The sequence below is a fragment of the Thunnus albacares genome, chromosome 24 (assembly GCF_914725855.1).
Source record: "Thunnus albacares chromosome 24, fThuAlb1.1, whole genome shotgun sequence".
NCBI lineage: Eukaryota > Metazoa > Chordata > Actinopteri > Scombriformes > Scombridae > Thunnus > Thunnus albacares.
Window position 1 is genome coordinate 3,032,347 of NC_058129.1, and position 21,996 is coordinate 3,054,342.

At 39.6% G+C, this 21,996-nt stretch overlaps 1 protein-coding gene across 1 annotated transcript; it reads right to left on the reverse strand.

Moving 5' to 3' along the window:
* Nucleotides 1-5,061: 5,061 nt before the first annotated feature.
* On the reverse strand, nt 5,062-20,514 carry gtf3c3 (general transcription factor IIIC, polypeptide 3). Its single transcript, XM_044344906.1, has 19 exons — nt 20,293-20,514; nt 20,006-20,093; nt 18,230-18,546; nt 17,713-17,836; nt 17,073-17,264; nt 16,334-16,499; nt 15,890-16,037; nt 15,574-15,766; nt 12,913-13,013; nt 12,592-12,763; nt 11,548-11,750; nt 10,335-10,436; nt 9,941-10,073; nt 7,856-8,081; nt 7,694-7,748; nt 7,364-7,499; nt 6,234-6,358; nt 5,994-6,146; nt 5,062-5,744 (listed from the first exon to the last, which is right to left on the reverse strand). Exons 1-19 carry the CDS (start codon nt 20,383-20,385, stop codon nt 5,622-5,624), a joined length of 2,850 nt encoding a protein of 949 aa, XP_044200841.1. The 5' UTR covers nt 20,386-20,514; the 3' UTR covers nt 5,062-5,621.
* Nucleotides 20,515-21,996: the final 1,482 nt, after the last annotated feature.

Consider the following 21,996-nt stretch of genomic DNA (forward strand, 5'->3'; position numbering starts at 1 on the left):
ATAAACTAATTGTTGCAGCTCTAATCTCAGATATACACATTAGCTTGTGATGTCATTTAGCAATTTTTTTTTTCTATTTTAAAAAACTCCCATTCTGCTATTTTGTCAATTTGGGCTTCCATATCTGAAGAGTCTGTTTAAACGCACTCAGCTGTGTGCTGAGCTGTGTGAGATACAGTCAGACCAATCTTTTCTACAGCAGCAGCTTCAAGTCTGCAGGTTATTTATAAATAGTGAGACTTTGTAACTAAATATACACACACAACCTGGTGAAAACAGACCCAGGAACTGACATCAATACAGCCAGCAGTGGTGCTACACAGACAGGCTGTTTGCACTGTACAGTACGTAATGCACATATGCCCTAAATCTGTATTTGATTACTATTCTCATCATACGCTAAGACAAAGGAATGATGGGGAGAGTTGCATGCACATTCCTGTAAAAAAGCTAAATGTTTGTGGGACAGGAGGAGTGTTCAGTAGTTGGGTTATGTGCCTGCATAGAAAAAGAAGGAGAGAGCAGCTAATACTGAATTATGCAAGTATCAGAGCTTAGAACGAGGGAAGATTTAGATGTTCAAAAAAAAAAAAAAAACATAGAGCCTTCTCATCAGCCTAATTAAAATTAAAAAGTGGAGCTACTGTGGAAAGCAGTGACCCAGTCCCTGAGGAGATGCCGGGAATTCGGCCTATTTGCCCAAATAACGTTGTGATGTTGGGGTGGTTCACTTCTCTGCCTGCAGGGAGACTCTCAGCCAGGCATGAGAGCAAAACACAAACTGTCCCTTGAACTACTTTTTTTCTGTTTGTATAACAAAATGTATTCTGTATATCTTGTATAGGGTTGTGCAGAAGCAAGATTTCTAAATTAGGACCACAACCACACACATATACTGTATGCACGCACACACACACACACACACACACACACACACAGAGTCCTGAAATAGCTGTAGCATGATTGCAGAACAATGAGGTGGTCCCGTCAGAGGCGACAGCTTTCTGTCCCCAACACACCCATCACATTCCTCTGTGCCAGTTTCTGTGTGTGTGTGTTTGTGTTTCAGTGCATTCTTGCACTTCTAACCTTGTGTGGACCCAACTGACCAATCCAAAGAGACAGACATGACAGCGCTCCACCAGCTGAGGACGTTTTATTCACTGATGCCAAAGAAAAACTACGGGTCAGAGGCTAAAGCAAAAGGTTACAGCCAGGTTTATGTTAGGATTATTTAGTTTGGGTTAAAGGGATTGATCGACATTTTGGGAAATATGCTTATTCGCTTCCTTGACGAGAATTAGATGGTAAGACTGATAGGTCTCCTATCTATTGTTAAAGATGAAGTTACCACCAGCAGCTGGTTAGCTCAGAAGAAACTCCAGGAAGTCACTGCTTCCAGCCAAGAAATAGTCCAGCACATAACTCCACATAAAACCACAAAATTTGTTTTTTAATGCCTCAGTTTATGCACTGATTAAACAAACAAGATATCACATGTTGGTAAGGTTTAGAGGTTCTGGTAGACACACTTTGTTATCTTTGGACAGAGAATGGCCAGCTGCTTCCTGCTGTGTCTGGTTTTCATGCTAAGCTAACCGGCTTAGTGTAGCTTCATACGTAACGACAGACAACTTTTGTTTTTTTTAATTATTCAAACAATTTTATTGATAGAAAAACAGTGTAAAAAAGAATAATTGACTTGACAAGAACATTTTGAAACCCAGCATAACAGCCAAAACAACAACAAACAAACAATAAAACCCCACCCTTTCTCCTACAATAACACTACACTGTAATACTATGTTTTGCTCTTAAAGGGGAAGTGCGCCCATTTCCCACATCAGCATGTGTTTGCAGGTGTTGGAAAAGCTGCATATGAACGAAGTAGTATAAAGCCTTTTATGGCTCCAGAGGGAGCCGTGTGAAATCAGATAAAATGCCTCAAGTGATGTCACTTGAGTCAGCGTCGGTTCGGGCTGAAGACCACAAGTTTGAATATGAAAAAAATGTGGGGATATGGAGTTAGAAAGCAGTGAGGTTAACAGACCTCTGTAGCAGACTCCTCATCTCTAGCAGCTCCAGGGTCCATTAGCCTCTACTGGCATAACACACCCAAATCTCCAATCCAGCAGTCAGTCTAGTTGCATTGTGGGTAATGTAGGTGCCAAACAATATCTCTGGTTCTACTGTATTAGGGTTTGTTTTTTTCATAAAAACTCTTGATTGCAAGTCCTTTTTAAAGGGGCACTACGCAGATTTTAACATTATATAAACATACTATCTTCTGTAGCTCTGGTGGAAGAAAATAAACATAATAATGTCTTAGTGATGTGATCAGTTATCTTGGATTGCACTTTTCATATCTTGTAAGGAAAGCTTGTGTTACGAGTGAAGAATTTACCAGGTAGGCAGGGTTTACTGAAAGGGACTGCTGAGGTGCATTCCCAAGTGTCCCAAGTGTTTTTTGGAGCTTGGGACTGTTTCCCTTTTGGCCATTCTTTTATTTAATCTCCTTTTTCTGAGTCCCTCAACTTTATAGAAGTTTCATACTAAACTGCTGGAGTACCCCTTTAAATTTGATTTGTCACTTCCTGTGGGTAGAACAATGTCCATGTCTGACAGAAAGGTAATATATCTACAAGGTTTTGTATCAAAAACAGGAAATATTTCTCTGTTGTAGCCACACTGCAAAATACTGTTGGTCAGAGTATAGATTATTCATAGTAACTGACTATTAAAGACATAACATCAACCTCATATTAATGTGTCAGTGCCTAATGATTTCACCTTCTGATCATGTAGCATATGAGAGAATGTGTTTGTTCAAACAATACGGATGCTCGTTTTATCCAAGAGCAAATGAGAAAAAGTCTTTTAGGATGTAGATCAGAACAGGAGGTTTAATTAAAGTAAAAGCAGGCTGGGTGCTAGCAAAGTGGTGTCAAATGTCAGGTCAATAGACCTAGTAGTCAAAAATAGGCTTTATACACTAGAGAATCTCCCTTGTATTTGGGTATTTGAGTGTAGTGCCAAGAGGCAGCATAGTGGTGCAGCCAGTATATGAACACTACTTCTACTAGACACTGATCCTGACCTGCTGAAGTGTCCTTGAGCAAGATGAGGAAACCCTACCAGCTCTAATGCCTTAAGGAAAAAAGATAAATGATATCCATCCTGCAAGAACCTTCTTCTTTTTCATACACTGAGGGATGCTGCAGTGAGATTACTTCATATCCACTTCAAAATAAAACCTTTTTTTTTTTTTAGTATAGACAGATCAGATGAGTTTTTTTCACACATCTGCAAGTGAAATACTGGTGCATGAAAACCACATCTTCATTTTTAACCACAGATTTCAGACAAACACAATGAAACACACAGATGACCTGCCAATCAGTCTGATGGGAAATGTAACCTCAGCCTACACTGTAGCTGATTATATACAGAATATAATCAGGGTCAGATCCCAGATGAAACTGTTAGGGAGGAAATATGAGGAGATGAGCCGTCCTGTTATTCTGGGATTGATCTGCTTGTGTGAGCACATTACAGCTTTGGGTCTGATTTACTCACATTCTGTGACAGTGTGCGTGTGCGTGTGTGTGCAGGTGCAAATCTCTGTTGGCTTTTCCCTTTTTGGCTAAAGCCTCTTTTCATTTTGACAGCAACACTTGACGCTGCTGGGATAAAGATTTTCTTTTGGCTTTGTTGTGGTTTCTATTAGGCCTTTATTTGTCACTGTTGCTGTCAGTGAAACACATCAAAGCATGACTTCATCGGCTCACAATACCAGCCCAGTCGGAGGCAGCCAGCAGACAGATTGATGAGCGTAAAAAACAATGTGATGAAATACATTGCGCTTATAGAAAACGTCAATTAATGGCTAGATGGTATCAAATCTTGCTGCCAGAACCACATCAAAGAAGCCCCCTGGTATACAAAAATAAACATGTCTGTCTAATTATACATATACAGCTGAGACACCTCACTTACCTTCGCTTTAGTGATTTAAACGTGTATATCCGCTTCAACATGCCCCGAACAAGTCGCTTAATCATGGACGACGGACCTCCATACCCACACGGCCCAGGCACCACCGACCCTTCATCGGCGTCCAAGCGGGATCCGGTGCTCCAGAGCCGGGCGCAGCCCCGCTGCCTCTCGGTAGTCCAACCTCCGGTCAAAGCGAAACCTTCGTTTGCAGATAAACGTCGCCCAGTATTTATTCCCAAATCATGGTTGCCATCTCTTTCTCTCCGCCGCGTCGTTGACTTCTCCGTGGTGTTGCCAGGCTGGGTAGAAAAACGCGTTCATATCTTATTTATTTGGCAGAACCCTCACATCCGCCTCCCCGTTTCCGCTGCTTCACACACTTTATTCCCGTTGTGCTTCCACTCTGCCATGCTGGAGTCAAGCTAAACCAACAACATTCTGATTAAAACGGCTTATTTCTATTAAAAGTGCTGGTTAGGAACTTTTTTATGAACCCAGACCTCATTGTGGGAGTCCACATTGACCGAGCTCAGAATCAAAATAACTGATTTAACACCTCCTACCCCATCATTTGTACATCACGTGTCTAACCTCAGGTTCGGGGGCCTCCAGGGGGTCGCTAAAGAAGCTCCAACAAGTCACTGGGAAAATTAAAATCTGATTTATTTGCTGAATTAGAGGGCATAAAAGGATTACTGTTTTAATCACAGGTTTCATATGTAGACAGTGATGCAGTTTAAGGGCATCCAGAGATTAAATCTCATCCAAAAGGGGGAGTGGAGGCGTCTATTTGGAGGTTTGTGACATGAAAATGCTTGAGATGATCTGGCCTAGATGCAGTGCACTGACCCGGGGAGGAAAGATGATGCAAGCAGACGGTTAGGATAGGAAAAATGGAGGCAAATAATCCCAACGCCTTAATCCCTGCAACAACAAAAGAAGTCTGTTCATCCATCTTTGTGTCATTACTGTGGGGGTAAAAAAAAATCACATCAGAAAACATCAAACTTATTTTTTATTATTAAAAATATATATATACATACAAACATACTAGACTGAAAAAGTTTCATTTACAAAAACTGTACTGTCTTTATGCCTTAGAATGTAACTGCTGAAATAAATACATAGATAAAACAATAATTAAATTAACAAGTAAAATAATACATAAATAAAAGCTTAAATTAATACATATATAAGTAATTAAATTATACATACATGTTGGTAAAAGCAGGGTAAAAGTAATAGATTTAAATTGTTCCTGTGGCTAACCACACTTCACAGTCAAGTTAGTACCATTGACTTCCTTAACATACATAAATAAATAAAATTAGAGATAAAAATATAAATGCAAAACTACAGATATAAATGTAGATTTACAGATTTATAAATACAGGAAAGACATTTATTCCTTTACTAATTACCAACATGTATTTTTACATTTCCCTATGTTTGTATTCATTTCAGCTTTTATTTATGTATTAATTTATTTGTTAATCAAACTATTTATTTATGTATGTATTTATTGTTACATTATTGTTAGATGTAGTCCCTTCTATGTTTATGGTGCAATTATTGCACAGTAAAAACTCAAACTCAAAATTAGCAGTACTGGCAAAGATGTATTTTCAAACGATGCAGTGTGTGTTGATGAGCTGGCGGGCCATCTCCACGTTCCCGCTGGCCTGGTAGATGAGGGAGAGATTGAAGGCGATCTCCCTCCTCAGATCCACCTGATCATCAGCGATACCCTGCAGGGATGAGGAGAGGAGGAGGTGGAGACGGTGACGGACAAAAAGAGGAAAAAATCTCACAAGGCTGCTATTATTGAGGTCTACCGCAAAACTGGCAAGAGAAAGAGTTTTGGATGTAGGTCCATTTATCTATGTCCTAAATAAAAGTGAGGGAGGTGTTTCTAAATTTAAAGTGATTACAATACAGCAGGCTGAGCTCCCAAACACACCCAGTGATCTGGTCTGTTGTGTTATGTGATTACCCACCTCCAGTTTCTGTGCAGGCAGCGTAAGTGCCTTCTGGTAATAATGTATGGCCAAATGTGTGAGGCCCATCTGGTGCAACGCTCTGCCCAGGTTGTACATGCTCTCCTGACATTCTCCTCGCAGCTCCACATACCGCCATAAGAAGGAGAAACCCTGAAAACACAAAAAATGATTATTTAAGAAAAACAGACTAGTGTATGTAATTAAAAAGCTAAATGAGTAACCATACACACACTGTACCTGCAGCACCAGTGTATGCCGTTTGGCTACATACTTCTGAGACGCCATGTGGAAGAAGGTGAGACCCACACACAGGCTGTGGAGCGGGTTGTTGGGGTGAGTCTTGAAGGCCTGAACATACTGGCCTGAAGACACACAAGATGTTAGAAAATGTGTTTCAGACGATAGACGAAACCAGATATGGACCCTACATGTGATAGATGTAAGCAGGCACCAGCCTAACTGCTACATACTCTACATTCTTGTTTTGCCCTTGCTTTCTAAAAATCTATCTTTACTTCCTCATCAATAGTAATGTGCTCCCGTGTCCACTCGTTGTACTTTTTGGCCCTTTTCCAAAAAACACAAAACTCTCAAGTCTTTTAAAGGATGAAGGAAGATAGCTTGTGTGTGAAAAATCCAGAATCTGTGAATATGCACTTACCATTTAGGCAGCTTAGAGTATGAATTATTCATAATAACTGACTACGATAGATTTAACAGATAGGTTCAGGTTTTTCTGAGTCTGTCTTAATACAATACTGGCATGTCAATATGTACATGGCATTGGGTCTTTGTTGCTGTAACAATTCCCACTCTCCACACTGACCCTGAAGCTATTTCCTCAGAAAGCGACTGCACGTCATGTGCAAAAATGCATTCCAAAATTTTGCGGAAGCCAATATGAGGCTTCAGCATCATTAGCTAAATCAAGTCTTTATCTATCAAAGTTACAGTGTGTTTAGAACAAAAATCTCTGAATCTATCCTTTAACTGCTGGACACAAGATGTCTCAAGATTCAGTTGTATTTGCGCTGGAGGCTTCAAGTTCCCACATCAAAATTGCATACTGGACCACGATTGTCTCCAAACTAGTTATGATGTCACAAATAATGATTGTAGGTACACTGAGATTTAAGATGAGCACAGAAAAACGTTCCCCTTTCAGCAGATGAATGTGAAAACAAACTCCATACACACATACTACAGAGTATCGGCTGCTAGAACACACAACATCAAGCTGTGTTGTCAGAAAAACAAGAACACAGTGAACAAACCTGAATGTCCTGAGAAGGATGCTCCGACAAATCAAACCATTCGTTCCATAATTAGTTAAAACATAGTAATAGTAGTCTGTTTATGTTTTGTACCCAGAGCGTGTTTGAAGCTTCCTGACACCATGGCGTTGTGTCCGCAGAGGACACACAGGGCGTGGTTGTCAGGATGTTTTAACAGCAGACGTAGACAGAAGCGGTGGTGACGTTGGTGCTGGGAGGTTATCGTCAGCTGAGGGGGGAAAAAAAAAAAAAAAAAGATGTTCATTTACGTTCACACGAACAGGCACATGTACAGGAACAGAGATGGTGTTGTATCTTGAGAGCCTTAATGTGCTATATTACGTAATAGGAGGGCAATGAATTTCTTTTTTTGACGTGTTGCTCTATGATAAGGTTTATTTTTGCACACAAACGTATAGTCACCTGGTTGAAAATATTCCAAAGCTGAGACCGATCCACATTTTCCATCAGCATCAGTCTGTTGAGCACAGAGAAACAGACAGCAGATGATTTATATTTTACTTTTCAACAACTGTCAAAAAATAATAAGCTCTCCACCTAGTGGAGTTGTCCATCTTAGTGTACCTGATATAGTTGTAGGCCTTGTAGTGGTTGCGGTCCAGGATGGTTGCGGACAGGCCGAAGAACTCCAGCTCCTTCCTCCTGGGTTTGTTGTCGTAGAAGGAATAGAACTCCATAGCAGACTCCACCAGCAGCTCGGCCTCCTTGTAGCGCTGCGCCTCACACAGCGTGAGCAGGCAGGTCACCAGCAGCTGCCACCAGTCCTCTCTGGACAGGACGTTTGTTTTACCTGAACACAGGGACAGAATTACGTATCATGTATTAGAACTGTATGCCATCAGTAAAGCATCAGTATCTTGATTACTACTGTACAATATCATAGTATCATAATAAAATTACTTTTACCTGCTTTCTGAATTGCTTAGCAGATCTTGTTTGGGGCATGTAATCCATCACAGTGAGATTTTACACCTGTTTGCGTTACATACCTACTGCATTAGCCTGAGTTGCTATTTTGTTTCAATTTATTTAAACAGCTGTTAGTTGTTACTGGTACCAGAGGTGCCAGTTGATTTAGTAGACTTTTTCCAAAACCAGTGAGCAGAGGAAAACAGCACAAAATCCTTATTTATATCCTTATTTTATGGCAAATTAAGTGAAATTATATAGAGCTTTTCTACCTTAATGGAATGGGAATTGAACAATCCAACTCTGACCTGACGCCTACATTACCCACAATGCAACGCAGCCACTAATAGTTTGGTTTGGACAATTGGGTGTGTTATGCTAGTGGCTAATGTAGCCTGGAGCTGTTAGCCTCCAGCAGAGATGAGGAGCAGGCTACAGAGGTCTGCTGACCTCACTGCTTTCTAACTCCACACCCCCGGATATTTGTTATTTTCAAACTTGTAGTCTTCAGCCCTAACTGGCGCTGACTCAAGTGACACCGCTTGAGACAATTTAACAGATTTCACACAGCTCCCTCTAGAGACACAAAAGGCTTTTTACAACTTTTTTCAAACATGCAGTAGTACTCCTCAACATCTGGAAACACACACGGATGTGGAAAATCATTGGAGTTCCCCTGTAAGCCCAAACCTGCTAATATGAACTTCTATGCAAATTTACAGATAACAAGTTACGCCTTTTTTTTTTCTTACAGGTATGATTAAAAATGTTGTTGTACTGTATGTTATATATGAATATGCAGGTCACTGAGAAAGCACTTCAATCTGCTGGTGAATAAGGAGTTAAATACTGCCTCATAATAAACTATACAACAAAATAAAGGAGAGATCTGCATTTGATGTGGGATACTACGGGCAAAAAAAGGACATAAAATCAACTAGCTTCTAACTGTTATCAAAGCAATGGGACCAATAAACATATCAATAAATAATGGGTCATTTGAAACACTAAAATGTATGAAATGTACTTGCATCAAGTACAGGCTGTATGCACCTGAACTGAAACAATTAACTCATTTCAAATTAGAGAAGGTTTATACACTACAGGTAAATTATTTAAATCACAGTGATTATAGAATTCACTTGGCTGAAAGTTGTCCAAAGAAACTACATGTGGTTCTCAGGTATGAGGAACTCCAGCTGAGAAAAGATGATCTCATAGCAACAAAAACTTTACCATCTACACTCAGCATGTTTATTATTGTTTGTCTTCCAGGTATAACTGCCTATAAACATGGCTTTTAAATGCAGATCAGATTTTAGCTGCAAGTCAATTTCCATACTGCAGTAACTTTACTGGCAACCACAGAAATCAATCTGAAAACATATGGAAGGCTTTAGAATATTGGCTGCAATAATGCAGGTATATATTTGTATTTTCATAAGCTGTAACATGTAAAGCTTAGAATATGGTCCTTTATAGGTGTGCTTAACAGCTCTTTCTCCACATATGGCAACTGCTAATAAATGCTGACAGTGAACAATATCTCGCCAACTGTTCTGCTTGTTGCTGCTCCTGCCAACTGTAGGCTCTCTATACCAGCCTCTGTCCATTAGCCAGGTTACCAGGTATGAACACCGCACACCCACACCCACACACACACACACACACACACACACACACACACACACACACACACACACACACACACACACACACACACACACACACACTACATACCAGTGTTGTCCAGATAGGCAGCTTCCTGGTCAGCGATCTCCGGCAGCATGTCTTTAGCCTTCACCAGCCTCAGGTGATTCTCACCCGACACACTTACAGAGCGCACACACACTTTAGCACGCTGCATTGCCACCTTGGACACACATATGTGGATCATTTGTCAAACACAGGGAAACATGCGCATGTTAGAAAAAATATATTTTTGTTTTTCTATCTTTACTGTGATGCTGCATATTCCAGTGACAGTCATTCAGTTGCATCGTGTCAGTTTTACCTTTTTCTGTGTAACAATTTGATTTCTCGCTACAATTTGTCTGTACAAGGTCTACATGCAGTTAATGAAAGGCCCTATTGAGACAGGAAAGAAGAGCATGTGAGTGTGTTTGTCTGTTACCTTGAGCAGCATTGAGATCATAGTGATCATAGCATCCAGGTAGTGCTGTATTTGTCCCTGAGTCTTCAGCAGTGTGGAACGATGCAGCAGCAGCTTTAACTCCTACAACCACAGTGCATACAGATGTGAGTATACAAACACACACACACAAAAATAGAAATATATATGGCCACCTTATCAAAAACCTACACAAAGGTAGAGCTCAGCTCAGGTTTTGAATTGTTCAATATAGAGTCGAAGAGTGGGAACAGCTATTTCAGATGCTCTGAAGTTGTCTGTGGGGACGCTTTATCCCCACATGTTTCCCATATTCCCCACAATGTTACGTGACTCAGAGTTGGTGCACCTCTAAGGCTTCAACATTAAACTCCCCCGGTTAATTCAGTATGAAATATTAACAGTTGTGTTAGAAAATATCTGGTTCTTTGATAAAATGTCAAAGGTACAAGACTGTGGACATTAAAACGTCAGGGCTAGAGTTAGAGTTAGAACTCTATTAATCATGTATGTAGGGAAGCATATTCTTGCCAGGAGAAGAAAAAAAAATATGTTAAGTTATGCATCATAAAAATACGTGTACTTAGCCAAAATTATGACACACTAAATCACAATTCTGATATTAGAAATTTGGATTTAGTATCTCATAATTTTGGCTTACCATTAGTATTTTTATTTTATCAAGGTTAAGTATTCATGTTTTTTCTTTTCTTCTCTTGGTATAAATGGACTTCCATAAACATGTGTACAAGTGTCACAGGCGTTTTTCAGGGAAAGTCATTTTGACATGTCACAGTAGGAAAAGCTCAGATGTAGATAAATAATCAAGTTAATGACGGCTTAATTCCATTTAGCTTCTTCAGTTTCAGGGTCCTGGTATGGTGCATGCTGGCTCACTGTCACACTGTCATGACTTGCCGGGACACTTGAATAGAACAAAGCCATTGATACTAGTAACACCTTTGCTTTTACCACTATGACAAGTCAAATGTCTGCTAGGAAAGAGACCTATTATTGTTGGTTATTGTTGGAGGGAAGCTGAGAAGTGTGATATATTCCTGAAAAGAGACAAAGAAACTTTTCCTCTTAAAAATCCCTAATATTCCAGAAATTCCATGATCAGTGGGAATACTGTAAAAGGCCTATTAAGAACTTGGGTTTAGATAATGTGAGATGTTTGACTCCTGCTAACCCAGACAAAAACACAGGCCCTTGCCTTTTGTGCGGCTGATGAGTCTTGTGCCAGTGTGTCACTGTCATACATGGACTCTAGGGCCTTGAGGGCGCACTCTGGCCGGCCCAGCTGCTGCTGCAGGGTGGCCAGGGAGAGCCGGGCCTCCAGGTGCTGCGGAGCCATCTCCACCACCTTAGTGAAGCTATCTGCTGCTGCCTCCATGTGGCCCAGCGCCTTCAGACATTCTGTGAGAGACAAGTGATGAAGGCAAGGAGAGTTTATGTAACAGTGATTGTTATTTTCTCTAGTCAGAGGCAAACTGAAGGGTTAGTCCAAATCCTGTCTTGCACCTTAGCTGCTCAGTTTCACACAATTTAGAATTTTTTTTACTGGTCTTTTGGATGCATGCTCCTGAAGATTCACCTCTCATTTAAGAGGAAATTCTAGTCACAACTTCCCAGTCTGTCTGAACAAGACTGTGGTTCACATTTACACTTTTACTGTTTCCTAGCTATCTAGATGGAGCTTTTAAAGCCATTCAAGTTTTGCTAAAATTTTAATTCCTTCTTGCTACAAAATCAGTACATACATATAGCCTTGGCGTTTGTTTTGACTTGTGTTTTTATCTGGTGAAAATGATAATTACCAAAAAGAAAGAATGTTTTTGCAGACACTAAAAATAGTTGGGGAGCTAATGTCATTAGCCATTACTAAGTCCTAACTCCAAGGTAACACACTGTGCTGGGGTTACAGGGCTACCTGTTGCTGTAAGTTTTATGAGGTCTGGTCATTCATCATCACTACAACTGGACTCATGACATGACACATCCATTTTCCAAGTGTATCAAACTTCTCAGCATGATGGTTCCTCCTAAATAACGAATGTTGTGAAGAGACGGAAGTCTTATATCGCTAACCTGTTGATAATCAATGCTATGTGGACTTGGTTTACCCTTAATTGAAAAAAAAAAAAAAGTAGAATAGCAGCAGTATCATAGTTTGTATTTCAATACACCATCAATGAGGAGAATTCAATTTTTAGTCTCAATTGTTAATTAAGATATTTTAATCACTATGTTGTCCTACCTGCATGTCGGAGCCAGACGACAGCCAGGTTGTACTTGTCGGATATGACAAGGGCAGACAGCAGAGGCAGAGCAGACATGTACTCGCCCTGCTCCAGGAAGGCTTCACCTACATCCAGGTACAAGTCACCAATCTCCTCTGGATTCTGCTCTGTCAGTGACGACACCAGGCCCTGTGAATGGGTAGTACAGAGTGATGAAGACTGATACATATTGCCATTTTCAGCCTCCACAAAGTGAAAACTCATTATAAGAGGTGATGATTCTTAGCTTAATTTTAATTGTCTCATCTTGTTGTGAAAACTTTGCGCGTCCTGGTTACCTCCAGGGGCGTGTTGACATGCAGGTGTATGAGGCAGACAATGAGCTTGGCCTTCAGGTCTACTGGGACGCTGTCTGGTACCTGTACATCCTTTATTTCACCTGGAGACACACACACACACACACACACACACACACACACACACACACACACACACACACACATCCTCAGTAACCATTATTATGCTCCAAAAATAACAACTGTGTCTATTATAGTTTCTGTTGGGAAGGAAGGTAGTGTGGGAGTTTTGAGGAAATTCACAGATAAGGCATGAAGATTGTTAGGACAAGCTACATTTTCACAATAACACAACAAATTACTGTGGACCTTTTGGAAATTATGTGACTTCAATTTCAGGTTTTTTTTTTAACCTCTTTTAATATCTGTTTTTCCATTTAGCAAATTATATACTTGCCACAGTAAACTGTTGTCTCAAGACTGGCACGTTTACTCATTCATTAAAGATTATTACGAACCCATTAAAAAAGAACCAATGCCAAAAATGTTTCTGCACTTGTTCTGCTCAATCAGAGCTCAGCTTTACACACTTGTCCACCACAACATTTTAATGAACTGATAATTTCATCTCTTGTAGATGAGATGTACTGTATGGAGTCCCACAAGGCTCCATTCCCGGACCCCTTCTGTTCAATCCTTATATGCTTTAAAGATATGATTTCAAGATTTTTCTCCTGGTCAACAAAGCACTTAAAGGTCTTGCCCCTAAATATACCATATCCAACATGCTTCCAATTTCAATTTATCAACATCAGAAGGACACGGGATAAACATTTCATTACAAATTTACAATTTAAATCTGGCAAAGAATCCAGAATCCAATGTTTATGCTGGAACAGCCTGCTTGCTGGTTTGTGTGTGTGTGTGTGTGTGTGTGTGTTGTAAGGTACTTTGCATTGCTTGTGTATAAGATAAAACATAAAAAACTCTTCTGCATGTTGAGAAAATTCTGCCATGTTCCTTGATGTGTGAATAAAATACACCTGAAAGTTCTAAAAACAAAGCTGTATTTGGCTGTATGTTTCTTTAAAGAATGACAACAGATTTAATTCATATTTTCTTGCTCAGTAAAGAACAGACGTAATTTAAAAAGAACCTTTTTCTCAACTTGAAATCCACAGTGAAGTCTGACTGCACACTAAAGAGGAGAGACATGTCTGCTGGCACAAGCTAATTTTGTAACCGGAGAATAATAGTCATTTTCTTGCACTTTGTACAGTCTGTGCACAATTAATTTGACTCGCTTATCTAGTGCTGACACATTAGAGACAGATACACAATGCAACACAGACACACCAGAACAAAACAAATTTCTTTTGGCTGCTGACTTCAGTTCAAAATGTCAACATGTCATCCCAGCAATAGGGTTTCTAAAGGAGTTTTATCATTTTCTAATGAATGAGCAGCTGTGTTTTAGTGTCAGTGCTTTTCAAGTCTAATGTGTCTTGGGTTTAATAAAGACTTCCACTTCCAACACATCCCTCAAGGCAATAAAAATGACAAATTCATTACACCCCAGAGTATTTTCAGCCCCTGAGTGGTTGGCCATGATAGAGACAGCCAACATCAACAAACTAGCTACAGTTATTTTGGCTACAATCAGTATACTGGCTACTACATATCAGAGGCCTGTATCACAAAGCAAGTTCAATTTAGTCTGGTTTTGTAGACTGACTGTAGATTCTCAGTCTTGTTTGTATCATGATGAACAAACTGTTATGAAGAAGTGAAACTTATTCAGTTAACAGTAAATTAAGACTGTTTCTACAGATAGCTTGTGCAAGATTTGATCTGATAAGCTCCATCTATTAGAAATGTTTCATTACTGTCACACACAGTATACAACAATTACAAATAACAATAATTATCATCTTATTGTTTCTCGTCTCATCACATTTAACACTCTCAAAGTTGCCACATGTTATCCTGAGCTGCAGTGGTGGAATAAGAGTGTAAAATATTTCTACACTGACAGAATCCTGTAAGGAATGACAGAAACTCTTGCGCAATTAAACTGCAGCTATAACCGTCATTTGTTAGTGTGTTAGTTTGGTAAGTTATGTAACTTTGTTATAAGTCCCAAAGTGGCTCATAGATGCATACACATTGTTTGTACCAGCTCTGATTTACTTTAGCAAACACGCAGGTGATTCCACTGAATAAAAATGTCTCTAATGTTCTTCATTATTTGTCATTTTATTGTAAATTCAGTACTTTTATCCATGTCAGGATATTGTAGGAATGATGACTTAATTTTTCCAGTAAGCTGATGGTCAGTTGACACGCTTTGATGTGATCTTCTAAACTGAACCTACTCCCACACAGGTTAGCTGTTCAGCATAGGTTACCATGGTGATCTACACGAGTGAGTCAGCTCCAGGATACCAGAAAACTTAAAATGAGTCCAAAGATTACTGATTCACCCGTTTATGTCACTTTGTGATACAGGCCACACAGGGCCTTAAAAACATCAATATTCCCCTCATATTAGCATTTCTACTTCTCATGAAACTGAAGAAGTAGGATGAAAACAGAATAATGTTAGTAACAATATGTCAAGATAATATTGAAAAAGGGCCATATTAAGGTTAAAGATTAGAAGAAATATCTGATGGGTTTTTTTTGTTGCAAACAGCAACTCACCATTCTCCTCTGCTGCTATTTCCTCTACAGTCTTTGACTTTGCACCTTCTTCATTCTTCTTTTCAACTTCTTTTTCAACATTCGTCTCCTCCTCAGTCGTCGTCTCTGCCTCTGTCTCTTCTTTCGGCAGAACTACGGAGTCTGATTTGGGTTCAGCCCCGACCAAAACTACACCTGCAAACTGGACCAAGACCTGAGAAAACACACACATGTAGAGTATGCATTCATTAAGACACCACATTTCTCTGCTCTCTCTTAATGACACAAGTAAGATTTCACTGTGTACACACACACACACACACACACACAGGTATACCTGCAAGGCCTTGTTGTACTGGCGGTTGGCGATATAGAGCTCAGCTGCCATGTTGATGACGTCATCACTGACCAGGTTGGGATGTCGTGCCAGAGCATCCTCTATCACACCGAGTGCTGAGGGCAAGTCATTACTCTCATAGTAACTCCTAAACAGGACACACACACACACACACACACACACACACACACACACACACACACACACAGGCAAATATGAGTTCTTGTGGAGACAATCCAATATCTAATGTTTGGTTTAAAAACATATAGCTGGCTTTTTAAAGAAACAATCCTTGTCTTTGTGTCCAGTATCATCATGGGTTATTTCAGTGAGGACATTTTTTCTCTCTAAAGCATCTTAAATGAACACACAGATGGGAGCAGTGTGATGTACAATACATGCTGGCTGTTACAATCTCTCTATGAGTCAGTGTGTGTCCTGTACTTGGCCATGTCCTTGGAGAGCTGCATGAAGTGCTCTCCGTCCTCCAGTGGCAGCAGTGAGAGGATCTTGCGGTAGCCATCCATGCACTGTTTGTGCTCACCCACACGCATGTGGAGGCTGGAGCGCTCCCACAGGTAGCGCACGTTGGTGGGGTCGTACTTGATGGCTGTGGGAGAGTAACTGCATGTCAACATCTTGAGCCTTGAACTATCATTGATATAGATTTTACAGTATGTTATTGTCTTTTTCCATACATTCAATGTCAATACTAGAACTGGGCCACATTTCCCAATAACCATCAAACTTAGAAGTTAGGATTTTCTTCATTCTGTATTTCCATTCTACATTTTTGATTTCAAATTAATTTAATGTTCCTCAATGTTACTGAACATAGAAAACACGGGACTCTGTTGTATAATGTAACAATCCTATTATATTATGGAGATCAGTTTTAATTATTTCAACTTTGTTTCTGTTACTTTGACAGTTTTGCATGGCGAGTGTGTCAAAGTACTAGAGAATTCAAAATACGCTGTCTTTGCATTTGGGAAAAAAGTACAGCACCAAAGTTGCTGAATTCATCGGAAAATAATGGAGACTGTAAAAGCGTAACAGAGTTTTAAACTCTGTGATTAGATGTTTCTTTCCGAAATGCATCTTGGACCAGATACTTTCTAATGCAGTTTGTGCCGTTTTTGCAATTAAAACTCATTTTAAATGAACAGACTGTCAGACTGACCCTTGGTGTAGCAGACGATGGCCTGCCGGATGTTGTCCTGCTCCAGAGACATTTCTGCCAGTCTGATCCACTCCTCACAGTCTGAGGGGTTCAGGTGGGCAGCGATCAGACCGAACTGCAGTGCTTTGTCCATGTCCTCATCATCCTCGTAGATCATGGCCAATGTGGAGAAAGGCTCATAGGCCAGAGGAGCTGGAGGAGAGAGGAGAGATTCATTCATCACACGTTTTCAGACCTAAATGGAATCTGTAGATTAGATGCTAACATGCTAAACTAAGATGAACATGGTAAACATTAAACCTGCTAAACATCAACATGTTAGCATTGTCATGGTGAGCATGTTAGCATGCTGACTTGAGCATTTAGCTCAAATTACTGCTGAGCATAAGTAGAGTCATTCCCTTGTATTACTGCAGAGCACATGGACACTGTGTGTGTCAACAAGTATACACTGCCTGTTACACTAACCTGTAACCATGGTAACCGTACACAACAAAGATGGCGACAGATGTAGCCTAAAAATGTTTAGAAGACATAAAAAACTAAAGACAAAAACTAATATGCATTTTTGTCATAAGACTAAATCAACACCAGGAGGTCTGTGAGATAAACGTGAGAACACACACAGGTTGTGTCGTACCCTGTCGTATGATCTCCATACACATCATGATGGCGTCCTCTTTCTCTCCTCTCGCGTAACGGATGTTGGCCTCTCCCATCAGGCCTCTCAGAGCCCGGGGCAGCTTGCTACGGTTACGCCGTTCCTGACCGCACACAGTCATTAACACACACACAAACACACACACACACACAGAGTCATAAACAAACACATAAAGAGCTGGGGTCTGTTCAGAAAGCAGGTTTAAAGTTTGTTTACTCTGAGTTGAGGAAAACTCTGTGTTTTCTGTTCCAGAAACAGAGAGGACTTTAACTTGTAGTTTAAAAGTGAGTTTCTTTAAATAAGCTGCATGTCTTATTGTGTTTTAACAGCATTTATTTGACCATGTTTAAATTTACTACATTTGTTATAAAGAAAGTCAGTGGGTGTTGTTGAGCCAAGATACTGTCTGTAAAAAAGATGTCTAAAAAATGTACCTGCAATTGTAACCTCATCCTTGGAATAACACACCTAGAAACTGTCCCTGTTCCCTCCTCACCTTCATCATCTTCTTGTTTTCTCGGTTCAGCTCCATCTCCAGTGCAAACACGTCCCCCACCGTCATGTCCTCCGCCTCCTGCTCTTCTTTCTCTCCTCCCCCACCTCCCCTCTTTCTCTTCTCTGCCACCTCCGCCTTTGCCTTTCCCGCTTTCTCCTCGTCCTCCTCCACCTTGTAATCCTCGTCGTTTTCGTCGTCAACATAGCTCAAGCTGTCCTCCTCTTCCTCCTCCTCCTCTTCTTGTGAAGACAGTGGGTCATGGGTTTCTCCCAGCATGGAGGCGAAAGCCAGATGAACCCCTGGGCTGACTCCCTCCTCTGAGGGAGAGGAGAGTCGTGTCAAGAAGTATCAACAGTGTTTTCATGTCATCATTCCAATTTTGACACTTGTTTTCTCCAAACAATCAAAGTTCTGTCACGTTAATGAGGTCAAGTCTAATTTAGGTTTCTACTAAAATTAAAATCTATATAAACAATGTCTTCTGACTGTCCAGCTGTTGCCTTCAACAGTTCTTTTCCACAGAAAACATTAGTAACACCGGTGCTTTTCCTACTATTACATTGGTGAAAAAGACTATTATTACAGTGCACTCACAGTAGTAAGCATTAGGAGCACACAGTGACACTTTTGCCCTGGGTTTCTGGGTTTTGGGGCTACAACTAATGACTATTTGCAGTATGAATAACTCCTGCCAGTTATTTTCTTGGTTAATTGATTTAGGGACAAGTTTACAATTTTTCAAGTGTGTCTTGAAACAGCAGTCAGATGTTCATATGAACAGTGAAAGAGGTTTTCCTCGCTGTAATCATTCCTCCTGTTCATACTGGCTATTAAAAGATCCTCTTCAAATGTGCTTTCAATGTAAGGGATGGAGGCCAAAATCCACACACAGTAATTTTGTGCAAAAATGCATTTAAAAGTTGATGTGAATCTTATATGAGTCTTCAGCAGTCTGAGTTAGTCATATCAAGTGGATATCTGACACATTTACAGTCTTTTTAACATCAAATTCCCTCTTTGTGTTTCCTTGGACAGTGTTTCCCTGTTGAGCTGTGGTGGAAGTATAGTAACAAAAAGAGGAACTTTGGCACTAAAAAGACTGTAACGTTGAAAGATATCTACTTTATTTGACTCATTAGGACGCTGAAGCTTCATATTAGCTTCAGATAAACTTTTAAATACATTTTTGCACAGAAGGAGGACTGTGGATTTTGTCCCCCATCACTTACAGTATCATAATATTACAAGATGATTTCTTTGATAAATTGGCACATTTGTCCCTGATTGATATATAAGCACTTTTGCTTTTAATTCACTTGCTATTTTCTATTCTTGAACTTTGGAGAGTTTTGGGATTATATGGATGTTTAATGGTATTGGTATTGGTATTTAAATTGCCTTTTGCTGACTAATCTAGATGGTAACAGGTATGCTTTGGGTTAGTTCAAGGTGCTCATCAGTAAAACTCATTTCTGTAATCCTCTGATTGGATGATTGAAGCAGTTCCTGTGTGTACAATGAGGTGTTGTGATGCTGCACATAAAGCTGATGAGACAAAACTTCTACTGTAACATGACAAAATGTCTACTAAAGAAAGTAATTTCATTGTCGTTTCTTGGTTGACAGATTGATATGAATGTTTGTTTTGTTTTGTTTTAGTTTTGAAGACCCTCTGATTTCATAGTGTCCCCCCACTTCTGAAATCAAATCGACACCCTTCATCAGCACAGTAGACACATAAAATCCGCATGCAGTGTCAGACAGACGGCAGTTTACCGATTTTCGCCGGTCCATGTGCAGAGGTGGAAGGCTGAGCATCCTCCTCCACATCTTCAGCTGACACCTCTGACTCCTGAGAGGGCTCCTGAGAGGACAGACAGCTGAAAATATCAGCTTCATGTGACCGAAGCAGAAATGCACATTACCGAGCAGACGTCACAGTCTAATAGTTACACTGAAACTAAATGTAACGGGAGAATTTACTGTGGTTAGCTGAAGTTTACCGCGTCTGCTAGATAGCTAAGACATCCATTTACCAACTTAAATAGTAACTAGAGACTCACCTTAGCTTTCCGCTCGTCTCTCCTCTTGTCAAACTCCTCAAAAGTTATTCTGCCCTCCAGATAGTCGATGAGCTCAGCGCTGAAACCAGACATCTCTGACAACACGTTTATTATCTGTCCAGAGGAGCAGAATGCATCATAGATAAACACTAGCTGCTGCTCTGATGTGTTCAAATAAACCCAACTGCACGCTGAGAACTACAGTCACATGACCTGTAAAAACTTCCGGGTTGGCGTCTTTAAAAAAAAAACAAAAAAAAAACTTTATTAACAACAATAACAAACAGTACGATACATATAGCAGTACAGGGAATATTGGAGAAAATATAAAATAAATTAATCACAAAGACACAAGCATAAATAAAAGTGTACAACGTAAAACGATATTTAATATAAAAAAACAGAGAAATGAATATAATCTTTAAAAGTGAATAAGCAATGTTGCACATCAACTTAAATCTGGCAGGAAACAGTTGTGTCGACATCTAGTGGTGAAAGGAGAGAATGAGCCAGATTATTGATGGGTTTTGTGTGCTCTTGATCTCAACCTAAATAGTACTTAAATAGGCCTATTGTCTGTCAAATAGTGTTATACAGTGGAAATTAAATTAAATTGCAATAACTTTTTTAAGATTTATTGTTGCTTAATTTTTATATAATAATATGAGATGATTATTCTGGTAGGAAAGACAGAAAACTAAGTTCTGCAACACAAATTTAGATTCATTTGGAATTTTCACTAATCTTTTTATTTTTTGTGAAATAAAGGAGGTGAGTTTTCTTTGGAGGTAAGTTTAGAGGGGAATCTCTTTTTGGTGGAACTGTTTATAACTCATAGACATCCGACACATGAGAAGGAGCCCCAAATACACTCTGATTGAATCTGAAAAAGATTGAAAACTCAAGTTTAATCTTTAAAAATGCAGTGCAATTTATAGAACTCATCATATGATATTTCATGAAAAATGTAGGTGTCCAGAAAAGTACCCAGTAACTAAAGTTGTCAAATAGTAAAAAGTACAATATTTTGTTTTGAACTGTATCAGAGTAGAAGAATCAAGTAGCATAAAAGAGGAAACGTATTTTTAACTCAGTTTGTTGAAAAACTACTAAACACAAATCATTATATAATTACAGTATTTTAAACTGTATGTCTTAAAACATATCTAAAGGGGATTTTTACATTTATTTGTTCATTCATTGTCCATTTTGTTATAAACACACTGAAAGAAGTAACTTTAATGAACGATATGATAACACGTCCAGTACTATCCTTGTATCCACTTCACTGTTGAGTGTGCACGTTATTTGTATAAGGTCAATTTTTAAAATTAGATTTTATTTTTGTCATGTGAGTACACTTGATTCTCTTTTTTGTCTTGCATATCATGTGTATCATTCATTCACTTCCCTTGACTGTAATATCACAGATTATTGGACCCTATAAAAGTGTAGCTCATGCGTACATAATTAAAAGTTTAATATGATATGTTTGTTTTGTCTGGAACAGGTTTGAGATTTACGTCAAAGCAGATCCAGAGAAACTGTGGCAACTGCTGCCCTGCATTCAACAGGCTCAGTGTATTCTCTGTTTTATCTTCCATGTAAGAAACAGAGGACAGAAGAAGAGAAGAAGGATGGAAATTAGAGGAAGGTGTGGTTTCATCCCAGCAGATCTCACTTGTCCTGCATCTTTTCAGAGTT